The sequence below is a fragment of the Tachyglossus aculeatus genome, chromosome 6 (genome assembly GCF_015852505.1).
Source record: "Tachyglossus aculeatus isolate mTacAcu1 chromosome 6, mTacAcu1.pri, whole genome shotgun sequence".
Taxonomy (NCBI): domain Eukaryota; kingdom Metazoa; phylum Chordata; class Mammalia; order Monotremata; family Tachyglossidae; genus Tachyglossus; species Tachyglossus aculeatus.
The window spans coordinates 37,515,803-37,533,703 of record NC_052071.1 but is presented as its reverse complement, the minus strand read 5'-3'; the positions used below and the strand labels follow the sequence as shown (position 1 = coordinate 37,533,703).

General features: G+C 42.5%; 1 protein-coding gene across 2 annotated transcripts in view; it reads left to right on the top strand.

Annotated features, from left to right (window-relative positions):
- Positions 1-15,151: 15,151 nt before the first annotated feature.
- The window catches only part of ITIH6 (inter-alpha-trypsin inhibitor heavy chain family member 6), a 45,618-nt gene continuing 42,868 nt past the window's right edge, over positions 15,152-17,901 (top strand). Inside the window, exon 1 of one of the 2 annotated variants that reach the window (XM_038748504.1) lies at positions 15,152-15,336. In XM_038748504.1, coding sequence (XP_038604432.1) covers positions 15,244-15,336 — 93 coding nt within the window. In that variant the 5' untranslated portion in view covers positions 15,152-15,243. The remainder of the gene's footprint in view (positions 15,337-17,901) is intronic. The other variant, XM_038748505.1, reaches the window with a different exon arrangement.

Here is a 17,901-nt window from a genome sequence, read left to right as displayed (position 1 = left end):
GCGCGCATGCGCGAAGGCGCCCCGCCGGACCTTTTTCCGGGCCGGCGCCGCCCAGTGCGCGTGCGCCGCAACCGCTTCCCTGGGCCCCTGCCGCCTTCCGCGCATGCGCTGCATGCCCCCTTCCGTCTTCCGCGCATGCGCCGCTGTGCCCGCCCTCTGCCCGCCCCCTGACGAGGCAGTGGGCCTGGCCTGTGTGGTAATCATCATCATCATCATAATAATAATAATAATAACAATAGTAATAATAATAATAATAATAATATCATATATTAAGCGCTTACTATGTGCCAAGCACTGTTCTAAGCGCTGGGGAGGTTACAAGGTGATCAGGTTGTCCCACAGGGGGGCTCACAGTCTTCATCCCCATTTGACAGATGAGGTAACTGAGGCACAGAGAATAATAACGATGATGGTATTTGTTAGCGCTTGCTATGTGCAGGGCACTGTCCTAAGAGGGAGACAGGCGTCAATAGCAATTACTGGATGCAGTAATCCAACTGGGGTACGTTAAGTGACTATGCAGCGTTGCTTAGTGGAAAGAGCACAGAGAAGTGAAGTGACTTGACCCGGGTCACACAGCAGACAAGTGGCAAAGTCAGAATTAGAACCCAGGTCCTTTGACTCCGAGGCCCGTGCTTTGGGAACTCGGGTTGTTTCACCTCAGCGAGGTCGTGGTAATAATTGCGGTATATGTTACGTGCTTATGTGCTAAGCGTTGCATTTAGTGCTTGGGTAGAGACAAGATAATCAGGTTCCACATGGGGCTTACGGTCTAAGTACGAAGGAAAACCGGTATTGAATCCCCATTTTGCAGTTGAGAGAATAGGCTCAGAGAAGTTAGGTGACTTTCCCGAGGTCACACCGCAGACAAATGGTAGAGCCGGTGATGTCCCAGAAGTGGTGTAAATGTCTAGGTCCCTGCCTCAGTTACAAGTGAGGCACTGTGAGGAAAATAACAAATTTTGGACCAATTTGCTGTAGGGCGCCCGTGGCCTTTTTATTTTCGACTTTGTTCTCCACCTTTCCCCACCCCACTTTACAACTGGCTTCTTTCTCCTCTTCTTCCACACTTAAGACTCAGGCAGAAGCCCTCACTGTCAGATTCACATAGTTTCATCAGCTATCTGTCCTACACGGTTTACCTATTATCGTATTAATGCACAGGGAGAGGAGGAGGGCGGACCAAGTGAGATCTAGAGTCCATGACTGTCACATAATAAAAACAGTAGAATTTAAGCACATACTATGTCAAGCATTTTAGAAGATACAAGTTACAATCCGTGCCCAATACAGGGCTCACAATCCAAGTAGGGGAGAGAATCCCCATTTTGCAGATGAGGTAACAGACAAATAGAAATGAAGTGATATGGCCAAGGTCATGCAGCGACCATATGGTGGGCTGGGATTAGAACTCAGGTCCCGTGTCTCTCAGGCCAGTGCTCTTTCCACTAGACCACACTGCTCCTCATCCAACATTAGACACACATCTTCACAGTAGTGACAATCTCAGGCGGCAGTAAGGGCTGGGAGTAAGGGTTTGAAAAATGTATTTGTCAAAAATCATCTCAGCGATCCATCGCTGCCAATAAGTACAAGTTGGCAACATATAGAGACGGTCCCTACCCAACAACGGGCTCACAGTCTAGAAGGGGGAGACAGACAACAAAACAAAACGTGTGGACGGGTGTCGAGTCATCAGAATAAATAGAAGTAAAGCTAGATGCACATCCTTAACAAAATTATGTACAAGTAAAATAAATAGAGTAATAAATCTGTATAAACTATCTTGATGGAATTGAGGCCTTGGAGAATGCTGAGGTGGATACTAACGTCAAAGCAGTTGGTCACTACTTGGGGAAGAAGTTACTTTGGGAAGTAGTGTGCGATATAGAGGAGAAAATGAAGTAGGAATGGCAGGAGTTGGTTCAATCAATCATTGGTATTTATTGAGTGCTTACTGTGTGCAGAGTACTGTACTAAGTGCTTTGGAGAGTACAGCACAACGGAGTTGGTAGGGTACGTTCCCTGTCCACAAGGAGCTGACAGTAAAATAAATTCTAGATATGGGAAATGGAGAGTATTAGGATAGGTTCATAAGTGCTGTGGGGCTGGGGTGATTATCGTTCGTTCATTCACTCATTCAATTGTATTTATTGAGCACTGTACTAAGTGCAAGTTGGCAACATATAGAGACGGTCCCTACCCAACAATGGGCTCACAGTCTAGAAGGGGGAGACAGACAACAAAACAAAACATGTGGACGGGTGTCAAGTCATCAGAATAAATAGAAATAAAGCTAGATTGGCATCATTAACAAAATAAATAGAATAGTAAATATGTACAAGTAAAATAAATAGAGTAATAAATCTGTACAAACATATATACAGATGCTGTGGGGAGGGGGGGAGGAAAGAGGGGGCTCAGTCTGGGAAACCCACGTACATAGGCAATGCAGAAGCTGGAGCTATAAAAGTTTTCTTTTAGACTCTCTTAAAAACCATTTAACTATTCCTTACGCACAATGCCCTGCATTTTCACACTACATAACATAAACCCTGGGATTAACTGGGTCAACTGAACCTTCGCTTTGCTCCTTAATGAAAAAGGAAAAAAAATCAGGTATGTGTGGGAAGAGGGTGAGTGTGATTAATTTGTGTTGGATTAAAGTGAGGAAACTTGGCAAGCAAATAAAGAAGGACAATAGAGGTGACGAGGTGTCCATCTGGATTCATCAAAATATTTGTCTCAGGGTTTTAGAAGCAGGAGTCGTGATCTGGAAAAGGCTTTGGAAATGGCAAGAAAGGTCCAGAAAAGAGCTTTAGAGAAAGAAATAAGTAAATGAAAACAAAAGGTAGCAAAATGCCTAATTCTGAAGAGTAATGATCCACATTAACCAGTTATTCGACAGCCAACCCTAGCACTTATGAATCTATCCCCATCCTTAGTACTTATGTATATATGTATGTTCAATTTTACAACAATCAATTATTCTAATTCTGATATTTTATCCTGGCATATTCACTCAATCACTCAGTGTTATTAAGTTAGCTCTTTGTGTTTGTGGAGCACTGTACTAAGTGCTTGGGAAAGTTCACTACAATAGAGTTGGTAGACACGATTTTTGCCTGCAAGAGCTTAGAGTCTCTGGGGCGGACAGACATTAAAATCAATTATGGATGGGGAAATGTAGAGAATATGATCTTAGCTTTTCCTACTGCACCCCCTTAGTGTAAATAATTGTGTGTGTCTGTTTCCTCCATTAGGTTATAAGCTCTTTGATGTTAGAATCTGTGTGTTTTGGCTCCTGTCATACTTTCTTAGCTTTTAGTATAGTATGTGGCACTCAGTAGGTCCTCAGGAAATGTCACCACTACTACTACTAATAATAATAATGATGTTTGTTCAACGCTTAACTATGTGCCAGGCACTGTACTAAGCACTGGGGTTGATACCAGCAAATCGAGTTGGACACATTCCCTGTCCCTTGTGGGGCTCACAGTCTCAATCCCCATTTTACAGACAAGGTAACTGAGGCCTAGAGAAGTGAAGTGACTTGCCCCAGGTCACCCAGCAGACAAGTGGCTAAGCCAGGATTAGAACCCATGACCTTCAGGCTCCCAGGACCATGCTCTACTACGCCATTTTCGAGTAAATTATGGTAAGATCATGCAAATTCTGTGAAAATATAGGGTCTGATTCCACATTCAAGCTATTTTTAGGACTGGATTTAGGACTACTTCAGGCTGCCTCAGTGGTCATTGTGAGCAGGGAACGTGTCTACCAACTCTGTTGAATTATACTCTCCAAGCATATAGTACAGTGCTCTCGGCACAAAGTAAGCAGGTCAATAAATACCATTGATTGATGTAGTGTTGCTTAAATGAACTGATAATAATAATTGTTACTGCAGCTGTTAAGCGCTTACTCTGTCTCAAGCACTGTTCGAAGTGCTGTGGTAGCGTGTTAATCGGGATGGATGTCGTCCCGGTCCCACCTGGGGCTCACAGTCTAAGACGGAGGGACAAGAATTTAATCCCCATTTTACAGATGAGGTAACTGAGGCCCAGAGAAGTTAAGTGACTTGCCTAAGGTCACACAGCGGCCACGTGGTAGAGCGGGGATTAGAATCCAGGTCCTCGGACTTCGAGGCCCATCCTCTTTCCATTAGGCCACACTGCTTCTCTAGTTAATATAATAGTTAATGTCTTTTGGGCTGTCACTGGCTGTATGTGGCTTTTTTCCAGAAATCCAAAAGAATCAGAGAGAGAACAATGAAAGCTCTACCTCTTAAAAAGCACTAATATAAAATAAAATAAAATAAATGATGGCATTTGTTAAGCGCTTACTATGTGCAAAGCACTGTTCTAAGCGCTGGATATAGTCCCACCTTCCCTTTCATTCATTCACTCATCCATTCAATCATATTTATTGAGCACTTACTGTGTGCAGAGCACTGTACTAAGTGCTTGGGAAGTGCAAGTTGGCAACATACACACGACGGGCTCACAGTCTAGAAGGGGGAGACGGACAACAAAACAAACCATGTAGACAGGTGTCAAAACTGTCAGAATAAATAGAATTACAGCTATATGCATATCATTAATAAAATAGAGTAGTAAATATGTACAAGTAAAATAAATAGAGTAATAAATATGTACAAATATAGACAAGTGCTGTGGGGAGGGGAAGGAGGTAGGGCGGGGGGCGATGGGGAGGAGGAGAGGAAAAAGGGGGCTCAATCTGGGAAGGCCTCCTGGAGGAGGTGAGCTTTCAGTAGGGCTTTGAAGGGAGGAAGAGGGCTAGTTTGGCGGATGTGAGGAGGGAGGGCATTCCGGGCCAGGGGATGGACGTGGGCCGGGGGTTGACGACGGGACAGGTGAGAACGAGGTACGGTGGCATGGGAGTGGAGGGTGCGGGCTGGGATGGAGAGGGAGAGAAGGGAGGTGAGGTAGGAGGGGGCGAGGTGATGGACAGCCTTGAAGCCGAGGGTGAGGAGTTTTTGCTTGATTCGTAGGTTGACAGGCAACCACTGGAGATTTTTGAAGAGGGGAGTGACATGCCCAGAGCGTTTCTGTACAGAGATAATCCAGGGGCTGTGGGCAGTGAAAGCTCAAATCCATTTTAGCTCTCAAGACAGCGAAAGTGTCTCTTTTATTTAGCCCTAAAAGTGAAATTAGTTATGCACTGCTATCAGTTAGTTGTAGCCTAATAACAGGTGGGCAAGAAAGGTAGGAAAATGATTTTCGTTTCAGCACAAATAATAATAATCATAAAATTTTCAGGTAAACCCCTATTTTGTGGCTCATTTTTGCCCACCTCTTTTGTTTGCTAAGGCCAAACTCTTCATTGTCCCAGAGGATTCAGGGGCCCTTCCTACCAAGCTTTAGTCAGTTGCTCCAGAATCAGCTCAGCCCACTTCTTTGGAGCTAAAAAATAGCTGGCTTGCTGCCTCTCCTAGGTTCCTAGGTATTGGTCAAGACATTTTAAACCAGACTAGAAAAAAAATGTGTCCTCAGGATAGACCCAACCATGGGGAGAAGCTATTGAAAAAAAAAAAGCCAGCTTTCTTACCCCTCTTTTAAATGACTTTTTTTTTCTTTTTGCAGAACCACATAGGGATAATTTAGGGCTCTGCCAGACAATCTGAATATAGTCAATCTGAGGACCATCTGGAACACATATAAAAAATTGAATTACAAACAAAGGTTTGGAGGTTTTATTGGAAAGTGTACATATTGTCTCAGAAAAATAGCAGTAGGTTGTTCCAGAGATACACATAATTATATTTGGAAACTGATATGCTATTACTTAGTCTTTGCACAATACTAGCTTCATCTCGCTTCCTTAATAATGTTTTCATCTCCTCCAACAAAAGTAATTCACCATAATTGTAAACTTTGTTTAAACAGTCCCAAAGAACCTTGGCTGTTTTTGCCCTCATGTGTTTCCGATTGGGATTGAACCGTATTTTTTTAATCGAGTGACTTTAGCCAACAAACAGCCATGTGGGGCAATATAACTGACGGAAAATATCTGTTATTGTCAGGATCATTTTTAAAACCACACCAAGGGCGCCACGGACCCAGGCCCACCAGAGTGGGTTGATCTGTTATTTGGTCTTAGGGAGGAGGGATTTTTAGCCAGTCATTACACTTGGCACTTTGTCACGTGTTAATGGTAAAAGCAAGTGCTCCAAGGCCAAAGGAACTCAACAAACTGATGCAGTGCTAGCCAGAGCTAATAATATTAGCACTGCCACTCCCAGGCCACAACCCCAAGACCGTGAACCGTTCAGACAGTAAAGCTGCTTTAACAGGTAGTAGAGTTGGCTTTCAGTTTAGCTGCTAGGGACCGTCTCTCTGTGTTGCCGATTTGTACTTCCCAAGCACTTAGTACAGTGCTCTGCACACAGTAAGTGCTGAATAAATACGAGTGAATGAATGAATTTGAGAAGCAGTGTGGCCTCTCATCCTATCCCGTCTGGACTACTGCACCAGCCTTCTCTCTGATCTCCCATCCTCGTGTCTCTCTCCACTTCAATCCATACTTCATGCTGCTGCCCGGATTATCTTTGTCCAGAAACGCTCTGGGCATGTTACTCCCCTCCTCAAAAATCTCCAGTGGCTACCAATCAATCTGCGCATCAGGCAGAAACTCCTCACCCTGGGCTTCAAGGCTGTCCATCACCTCGCCCCCTCCTACCTCACCTCCCTTCTCTCCTTCTCCAGCCCAGCCCGCAACCTCCGCTCCTCCACCGCTAATCTCCTCACCGTACCTCGTTCTCACCTGTCCCGCTGTCGACCCCCAGCCCACGTCCTCCCTCGGGCCTGGAATGCCCTCCCTCTGCCCCTCCGCCAAGCTAGCTCTCTTCCTCCCTTCAAGGCCCTGCTGAGAGCTCACCTCCTCCAGGAGGCCTTCCCAGACTGAGCCCCTTCCTTCCTCTCCCCCTCGTCCCCCTCTCCATCCCCCCATCTTACCTCCTTCCCTTCCCCACAGCACCTGTATATATGTATATGTGGTTGTACATATTTATTACTCTATTTATTTATTTATTTATTTTACTTGTACATTTCTATCCTATTTATTTTATTTTGTTGGTATGTTTGGTTCTGTTCTCTATCTCCCCCTTTTAGACTGTGAGCCCACTGTTGGGTAGGGACTGTCTCTATGTGTTGCCAATTTGTACTTCCCAAGCACTTAGTACAGTGCTCTGCACATAGTAAGCGCTCAATAAATACGATTGATTGATTGATTGATTGATAGTAGAAAGAGCACGGGCCTGGAAACAGAGGACCTGAGTTCTGGTCACGGCTGTGCCACTTATCTTCTCTATGACCTTGGGCAGGTTACTTGACTTCTCTCTGCTTCAGTTACCTCCACTGTAAAATGAGGATGAAGACTGGGAGCCTTATGTGGGACAGGGGATTTGTGCTTCCCAAGCGCTTAGTACAGTGCTCTGCACATAGTAAGTGCTCAATAAATACGATTGATGATGATGATGATGACAGGGGCTGTGACCAACCTGATTTGTTGGTATCTATCCCAGTGCTTAGTACAGTTCCTGGCACAAAGTAGTGCTTAATACCATAAAAAAAGAAAAACACTAGTGGACACTCTGGGAAATTTGCCCCCCAATTTCCGAGGGCCCCACGGTTGGCATGGAAACCATTTTAATTGGCAGGGGTCTCCCACCCTAGCCAATCAAACAACACCCCAGGCTGCCCTACCTTAAACCCCACTTTAAACCTCGCCAATCTAAAAATAATCTTGGCTGAGCGAGAGTGGGGCCAAACTAGCTCTCTTCCTCCTTCCAAAGCCCTACTGAGAGCTCACCTCCTCCAGGAGGCCTTCCCCTTTTTCCTCTCCTCCTCCCCATCGCCCCCCGCCCTACCTCCTTCCCCTCCCCACAGCACTTGTATATATTTGTACATATTTATTACTCTATTTTACTTGTACATATTTACTATATTTTATTAATGATATGCATATAGCTGTACTTATATTTATTCTGACAGTTTTGACACCTGTCTACATGTTTTGTTTTGTATGAAGCTACAGATACCCATGCAGAGGAGGCGAACATTGGCGTAAGGGCCTTAAACTGGACTTCCACTTTGATTCGTATCAAATTATGGTCAGACTAGTCACACAACTGGGATATTTTGTAATTCCAGTTTGAAATTTAAGTGCATCATTGAGAATTCACAGTTGTACATATTTTGTACATATTTACTATTCTATTTATTTTGTTACTGTTATGCAAATAGCTTTAATTCTATTTGTTCTGATGATTTTGACACCTGTCTACATGGTTTGTTTTGTCGTCTGTCTCCCCCTTCTAGACTGTGAGCCCGTTGTTGGGGAGGGACCGTCTCTATATGTTGCCAACTTGTACTTCCCAAGCGCTTAGTACAGTGCTGTGCACACAGTAAGCACTCAATAAATACAAACAAATGAATGAATTCACAAGGGCTTTACTTGTGCCTTGGGGTCAATTATTTCTGTTGTATTCCAGCTGGATTTGGGAAGTGTTAGCAAGATGTCCACCGTTGAAGCTTTATAGCAGTATTGGAGTTCAGGAGGAAGAAGTTCTTATTTTTCTCCCAAGTGCTTAGTAGAGGGCTTTAGATAGAGTAAACACTTAATAAATACTATCGATTGCTTGATTGATTTCTCTATTAGTAGTACTGGAGGATCCTAGTTCTAGAAGTTGAGTTCTAATATTAATTATTATCATTTTTATTTTAGAAACATGGAGAGAAACTGGGTTAATGTTTTCTGTCCTATGACTTTCAGTAACTCATTCATCACTGAACTTGACATTTCTTCCTTTGGTTTTAATGGTAAAAATCAAGGTACTAGAACCCTCCTCTCTCACACCAAATCCTCAATCCTTTCCTCTGTTCTTCCTGAAAAAAGAGAATCTTAGATTTTGTGTGATCCCTCTCCTCCCAGAAATACTACTTTTATTTAATATTTGGAAGGACCACAGCCATTTTACTGAGTAGATCTTGACTTCTTTTGGGTTATCTAGGGGCCAGGGCACATTGGATGCTGTGAAAATTCAGAAGAAGAGTATTTTCCAGAAACTTTGCAATGAATAGTATTTATTTTTTACTCTGTCCTGCCTTTCTCAATTTTTGAAAGGCTCGCTGCTTATAGATACAACTTCCTCGATTTCTCCAGACAATTTATTTCTGTTAGTATCTTTCTGGTCACACCACGTCAGGTTTTTCCTAGCTGTTTAATGTTTTTTAGACTGTGAGCCCACTGCTGGGTAGGGACTGTCTCTATATGTTACCAACTTGTACTTCCCAAGCGCTTAGTACAGTGCTCTGCACACAGTAAGCGCTCAATAAGTACGATTGGTGATGATGATGGTCCTTTTCCAGTGAGAACCAGAGCAGAAGGAATTTTTCGGCATTCCCGTCTCGTTTGACATAAGCTTTTGATGCTTACAGGACTCTTCTGCATTATAAGAAGCCAGCGCAAATGTTTTTGCTCATATTTTTGCAGACCTACCCTTCTCTCATAAGCTCTTAACCAAAGTGTAAACGTTCCCTTTCAAGCTGCATTTTATCTACTGACAACCAGGGAAAGAATTTCTAAGAGCCACATAATGATGTCGCTGTAGCTGGTTTACAGAGGGGTCTTTGGCCTGGCAACGCCAAAGGAAATGCCTTCACACCAGTTCTCCCACTTCACACAGTTCCTTTACAGCTTATTGGATGCCCAACCCAGTGGTCAATTCTCCAAGAACAGTTGGACAGTCAGTGCCGGAATGGGTCCCTAATTAAATTGATACCAAGGGTATGTAAACACCAGTTCTCCAAGACTTCTTCTGTGGTATGTGTCAAGCTAACCTCTCTAAGCTGTTTCAGCAGGCACCTGTATCAACGAAGGTGTTTTGGATGCTTTGGCTTGGCCACGCCACCCTTCTCCCCTCCCCACCTTACAAATACAGGCGGCGAAGATCCAAGTGACTCTCAAACTGGCTGCCAGGGCTTTCTGCCATTTGGAGCAGTTAAGGGGGTAAGAACCCTGTAGCCATTTTCCTGGGGAACTTGAAATTCTGGAGGGCGGCTGTCCTCTCAGAGAGAAAAATCTCGCCAGAATTGTCAGAGCTAGAAAATAATAATAATAATAATAATGGCACTTATTAAGCGCTTACTATGTGCAAGGCACTGTTCCAAGCACTGGGGAGGTTACAGGGTGATCAGGTTGTCCCACGTGGGGCTCACAGTCTTAATCCCCATTTTACAGATGAGGTAACTGAGGCACAGAGAAGTCCCACAGCGGACAAGTGGCGAAGCCGGGATTTGAACCCATGACCTCCGACTCTGATATGTTGCCAACTTGTACTTCCCAAGCGCTTAGTACAGTGCTCTGCACACAGTGAGCCCACTGTTGGGTAGGGACTGTCTCTATATGTTGCCAACTTGTACTTCCCAAGCACTTAGTACAGTGCTCTGCACACAGTAAGCGCTCAATAAATACGATTGATTGATTGATTAAGTGCTCAATAAATACAATTGATTGATTGATCGGCTCCAAAGCCCTTATTCTTTCCACTGAGCCATGCTGCTTCTTTAGTCTGCCTTCAGTTTCTACTTTAACAAAGAATTGTTAAAGTATTAGAATTAGAATAGAGTTAGAATTGTCTGGATAATACTCCATAAATGCTTGGCATAAATATCCAATAACCTTTTCCAGAACATTGGAGTGTCATTTAGAAGATGGTCCTTTACAAATTATTATCAAAATCCTCATGAGTTAGGCGTAATCAATACCTACTGGGAACATTTATTTGGAATAACAGTCTTCTAGACTGTGAGCCCACTGTTGGGTACATATTTATTACTCTATTTATTTATTTTACTTGTTTATTTATTTATTTTATTTTTACTTTATTTATTTATTTTATTTTAGAATTCTATTCTATTTATTTTATTTTGTTTGTATGTTTGGTTTTGTTCTCTGTCTCCCGCTTTCAGACTGTGAGCCCACTGTTGGGTAGGGACTGTCTCTGTATGTTGCCAACTTGTACTTCCCAAGCGCTTAGTACAGTGCTCTGCACACAGTAAGCGCTCAATAAATACGATTGATTGATTGATTGATTGATTGACCATCTCTATATGTTGCCAACGTGTACTTTCCAAGCACTTAGTACAGTGCTCTGCACACAGTAAGTGCTCAATCAATGCGATTGATTGATTGATAACATTGACAGTGGCCATAATGATAATTCGCTTTCACATTATGTATTTTGTTTTATCCAAGGTTCTAAAGCCCTCCACAAAACTTAAACTGATGTATAAGAAATGGGTACGCTTTGTGTAAACTGCAGAGCTCCATCATGGGGGAGTAATGGAAAGAAAAAGGGAGCAATTGGGCCTGGGAGGGAGTTCTAATCCCTGCTCCACCATTTGTCTGCTGTGTGACCTTGGGTAAGTCTTTTTTCACCCCTACTCCCTCCCTCTGCTCTACCCCCTTCCCCGGCCCACAGCACTTGTGTATATTTGTACATATTATTCTATTTATTTTATTAATGATGTGTATATATCTATAATTCTATTTATTTTGATGCTATTGATGCCTGACTACTTGTTTCGTTGTCTCTCTCCCCATTCTAGGCTGCAAGCCCGTTGTTGGGTAGGGATTGTCTCTGTTGCTGAATTGTACTTTCCAAGCACTTAATACAGTGTTCTGCACACAGTAAGCGCTCAATCAATCAATCAATCGTATTTATCGAGCGCTTACTGTGTGCAGAGCACTGTACTAAGCGCTTGGGAAGTCCAAGATGGCAACATATAGAGACAGTCCCTACCCAATCACAGTCTAGAAGGGGGAGACAGAGAACAAAACCAAACATATTAACAAAATAAAATAAATAGAAGATATGTACAAGTAAAATAAATAAATAAATAGAGTAATAAATATGCACAAACATGTATACATATATACAGGTGCGGTGGGGAAGGGAAGGAGGTAAGACGGTGGGAATGGAGAGGGGGACGAGGGGGAGAGGAAGGAGGGGGTGAATGAGTGAATGAATGAATTCTCTGGGGCTCAGTTACCTCATCTGGGTGCAATTCAAATTCATTTTTGAGCTGAATTCTTTTTCGAAAACAAGTCTGTGTGAGAGCAAATGAGGTACCAGAGCTTTGTAATTAAGTGCAAATTGTTTATCAACCCCCTGCCTCTCCCCCTGGAGTGTTTGTTTGCTTGGTTTTTTTTACAATTCATAGGATATTTGTTACTCATTGATTAGGTAGAGGTTATCTGTCTACAAGACTTTCTCCAAACAATGAAATTCTCCAATGTCCTGCTATGGGGCAAGGAAGATTCAGATGCTGGTGGTAGCAGATATTTCTTTCTGCATCAGATATTTAAGGGACATCTATAAGACTGTGTTGAAAATACAATTGAGGCTTTTTCCTCTTGGCTGGGTCATCACAACACTATGTTAGGAAATATTTGGACAGTGTTAACAGCCATCGGAAAACGTTTAGTACATATTTACTCTTCTTTTTGTTTTGTTAATGATGTGCATATAGCTTTAATTCTGTTTGTTCTGACGATTTTAACACCTGTCTACATGTTTTGTTTTGTTGTCTGTCTCCCCCTTCTAGACTGTGAGCCTGTTGTTGGGTAGGAACCGTCTCTCTATGTTGCCGACTTGTACTTCCCAAGCGCTTAGTACAGTGCTCTGCACACAGTAAGCGCTCAATAAATCCGATTGAATGAATGAATGGATCTGTAAAATGGAGATTGAGACTGGGAGCCCCACATGGGACAGGGACTGTGCCCAACCTGATTTGCTTGTATCTACCCCGGCACTTAGTACAATGCCTGGCACATAGAAAGTGCTTAACAAATACTATTATTATTATTATTATTAATAAAGAAATGTCATTATTATTATTATTATTATTTAACAGGTGAGGAAACAGGCACCGCCAAGTGAAGTGACATGCACAAGGTCACCCAGCAGGCAAGTGGTGGAGTTAGGATTAGAACCTAAATCAACTGGCTCTCAGTCTTGTGCTATGGGAAGCAGCGTGGCTCCGTGGAAAGAGCCCAGGCTTTGGAGTCAGAGCTCATGGGTTCGAATCCCGGCTCCGCCAATTGTCAGCTGTGTGACTTTGGGCAAGTCACTTCACTTCTCTGGGCCTCAGTTACCTCATCTGTAAAATGGGGATTAAGATTGTGAGCCCCCCGTGGGACAACCTGATCACCTTGTAACCTCCCCAGTGCTTAGAACAGTGCTTTGCACAGAGTAAGCGCTTAATAAATGCCATTATTATTATTATTATTATTATTATTGTTATTCCCCTAGCCTCACATTCATTGTGGTTTTCAGGTCACAGCACATCATCTTTCCCCTAGACGTGCAATGCTTCTGGTCCCTTTCCAGTGAGCCCCTTGGCTCTTGTCGCACTTGCCCTGAGGCTAAGTTTCCAGAGCTAAAGGGAAAGGGATGGATGAGCAAATTGGACAGTGCCCATAACTAATCAATCAGTTAATCAACAATCAGTTGCATTTATTGAGTGCTTATTGGGTGCAGAGCACTGTACTAAGCTCTCGGGAGAGTACAATATAACAGAGTTGGTAATAATAATGTTGGTATTTGTTAAGCGCTTACTATGTGCAAAGCACTGTTCTAAGCGCTGGGGAGGTTACAAGGTGAGCAGGTTGTCTCATGGGATTCACAGTCAATCCCCATTTTTTTTTTACAGATGAGGGAACTGAGGCACAGAGAAGTTAAATGACTTGCCCAAAGTCACAGCTGACGAGTGGCAGGGCCAGGATTTGAACCCATGACCTCTAACTCCAAAGCCCGTGCTCTTTCCACTGAGCCACGCTGCTTTCCTGTCCACATGAGCTTATAGTCTAGAACCACTCCCCGTGATTTACCATTTTTATCATGAATTATCTGGTTGAGCTGGCTAAGTCACCCAAATAACTTGTTAGTGACAAGATTTCCACTTCATTACTATAGACTGAGATGTAGCAATCTGATATAGGGAACACGTATAACAACTCTGTTGTAGTGTACTCTCCCAGTTGCCTACTACAGTACATATGTTGCCAACTTGTATGTCCCAAGCGCTTAGTACAGTGCTCTGCACACAGTAAGCGCTCAATCAATACGATTGATTGATTGATTGATTGCTCTGTACACAGAAAGCACTCAGTAAGTGTCATTGATTGATTGATTAATTAATTCATCCCAAGAGAGTGTGGAACTTCTGTTGGAAGCCTCATTCCCTAAAAAATAGGAATTGCAACAATTCATTTACATAATTGTTTATCTTAGTTAAAATAAATAAACTGTGCCTTAGACCAACTTTGGAGGACTCTGATTTCTTCCACATCCTCTGAATCCTGCTCCATACCAGGTCAAAAGCTCCTTGTTTAATTGCTAATTGTTGTTATTCTTTTAGATTTAAAATATCTCTTGTACATGAAGCAATTGATTAGAACTAGGTACTGAGATGAAGCTTTCCTGTATGCTGGATTCTAATCCTCTGATACCAATTATATTTGACCATAATTTCATTTTTGAGATGTTTACCTTCAGATAATCTAAAACAGAGGAGGCTCAATCAGTAGTTAATACTGATAGAAAATAGCATCGAGTTCCATAAATTGCTGAGCTTTCTGCAGGAAATAGTTCTTCTTACCATGAAGGGAAAAAAAAAGCAGCAGGCTGAAGTAAGAGAATTTTTGCTGCTGTTGCTAACTGTCTGTTTGTTTTAATGAGTTCCCATTTTGGAAAAAAAACCCCAACAAACTATGGTTACTGTTGATATTATGGTGGCAAATTTTTCATGACCTTATTTTGTCCCTGGAAAGTAGGATCCCGTTTATATTTATCCAGCAGTGTCACTTTGGTTGTTTTCTTCCCTTTATAAAGAGCCCTCATCAGAAACTGAAAAGAGGACACGCTCTTTGGAATATTTCACTTTCATTCATCTTACGGTCGAGAGAGGAAAAAGAGAGACATTGGCTTTTCTCCAGGTAAGGCACACAGCTTCGGACTCCTAGACAATCAAGGCTTGTAGCAGCATGAATGCTACATTTATAGTCTTCCCCCACCCTTAATATTCCCTCCCACCCAAGAGGAAAAAAATCCTTACCATTTAAAAAGGAAAACGAAATCATTTTGGGGACTGGTTTTCATCTACTGAACTCCCTGGATGTGTTTAGGATACAGAGTGCAAACCCATCTTGTCAATCATGGGACAACTACTGTCATTTTGCTTTACTTTTATGATGCTAATATGTTTGACCTTCGAGGAACCCTTTAACAGTTACCCACCTTACTTAAAGGTAAGTCCCCTGAGAGGAAAACAAACTTCTGTGATTATGATAAGTTTAGAAAACAAAATCTTATTTCTCCTTTTAATTTTCTCCCTTTTCTTAGTCATGATTCAGTCTTTAACTAGCAAAAAAAAAAAATCAAGTCTGGAATTCTATTTAAAATTTTGACCATCTGACCAGTTCCAAGATTCCGGATCTGGGAAAGTAAAATACTCCGCTCTGTTATGATTAAATAGTCAGTATCAAGCCGAAGAAAAGTACAGCTACTAAATGTTTCCTTTTCCAACTGTGGGCAGTAGAAAAAAGCGTGCAATTATGAAAAACTTGAAATCCTCGATTAGAGCACTTAATTTTAAATTTTGCTGTATCCCGAGAACCAGTGTTTGTGAACAAGAAAGTGAAGCTAGAAGGAGAAACGGTACTGAAGTGTCACAGAAAGATCGAATGAGATGCACAGACCGAAACTCCTGGGTGAATTTTGTTCTGGTTTCTACTTGAGGTCTCTTTAGCCCCACTTCACCTGGCCTTTTTCAAGGGGAATTTGTAATTGCAAAACAATAAGCAGATAGGTGCATTTAAAAAAAATACAAGGATCTTATTTAGTTAAGTAGGTGGTTATAAACTCTCTTTATAGTATAAAAAACTCTATTCTCAAGGAGTCTTTGCAGTTAAAACTTTTGATTGAAAGCTTATGTAGAAATTTTAATGTATTTTTTGGTTGACATTTTAGAACTTAGTTCAACGTAGAATCAGACATTTCGTTTGCTGCACGTATGCCAACTTGGTTGGGGCAAAGCTCAGAAATGAGTATTGTCTCCTCATCTTTTAGCATTATAATTTAAGATGAGATAGAATTCATCCAATACCCTCGCCCATGATGGGCACGCCGGTAACAGATAAACACATTTCCAATGTGTGCATAACTGTAATATGATATTAGGCTGCTATGCAACTGCTGTTATTTGGGGCCAGTTTGGAGACAATTCCTTAATTTGAGACCTAGAATAATTCATTGTGTATCCAGAACCATTCTTAGTTATTCGGATTAAATTTTCAAAATTACTATATTTAGGCAGTTATAATGGTAGGCTACAATTCTGCTTTTCGATAGATGAAACAAAGCAATGGAATTTGTTGATATTGTTGTTTCCCTCAGAAATAATATAGGCACAGTAGATAAGTACGAGGTCTGGGTGGAATACAAATGGAGATTATCTCCGCACCTGAGCTCGTTCCCCAAGAGCTAAACATTGGGTGGAAACTAGGGATTCATCCTTCCCTATCGTCAGTTTAAGTCCTAACATGGTCCTTCCTGTATCCGTGGTATAATCTGGATATTTTGAGCCCAACAATTGGACATTACAAGCAGGCAGGGCGTGATATGAATTGGAAGAAGAACTGGGGTGCTGCAAACCAACAACCGTCACCTCTGAGGCTTGAGCATTGAGTGAAGGAGAGCAAAGCACTGTGAGAAGGTTGGATTGAGGAAGAACGAGTGTGAGCTGAGGTGTGGTGGGAGAAGAGAGTGGATAAATGAGAGTATTCACCATTGGAGAAGCCTACTGGAGGAGAAAGTGGGCACTCTTTTAGACTGTGAGCCCACTGTTGGGTAGGGACCGTCTCTAAATGTTGCCAACTTGTACTTCCCAAGCGCTTAGTCCAGTGCTCTGCACACAGTATCCGTTCAATAAATATGATTGATTACTCAAAGAACATTCAGCAATGGCAGCATCTAAAAGCTTGGGGCCCCCCAGGGAGATTCCCAAATCACCCGGGTGGGTCATGTCTTAAATCACTTGTGTTCCAGCTCTGTGTTTCTGTGCCGCTTTTTAAGGGGGAAGCGTTATTTTGCAACTATAACGGGAAGTCAAACTAGAACTCTGGGTTTGAATTCCACTACTGCCTCTTTAGGTCCCTGGATCTCAGTTTGTTCCTAAAGGAGAAGCAGCGTGGCTCAGTGGAATAGAGCCCGGGCTTTGGAGTCAGAGGTCATGGGTTCAAATCCCAGCTCCGCCACTTGTCAGCTGTGTGACTTTGGGCAAGTCACTTCTCTGCGCCTCAGTTACCTCATCTGGAAAATGGGGATGAAGACTTTGAGCCCCACTTGGGACAACCTGATCACCTTGTAACCTCCCCATTCATTCATTCATTCATTCAATCATATTTATTGAGTGCTTACTGTGTGCAGAGCACTGTACTAAGCACTTAGGAAGGACAAGTTGGCAACATATAGAGGCGGTCCCTACCCAACAGTGGGCTCACAGTCTAGAAGGGGGAGACAGAGAACAAAACCAAACATATTCCCCAGCACTTAGAACAGTGTTTTGCACATATAATATTGATGGTGTGCCATTATTATTATTATTATTATTAAAGTGAGTCTTGCAAGTAAGCTAGTGGCTTAGGATTCATTAGGTAGCAGTTGTTAAGTGCTTCTCCACTACACCCCAGCTCACACACTTCTCTCCTTTCAATCCAACCTACTCTTCAAGCCTTGTTCTTATCTTTCTTTCAGCCTGCCTCTTGCTCACACCTTCCCTCCTTTCTGGATCTCCCTCCTCCTTCGCCTCCAGC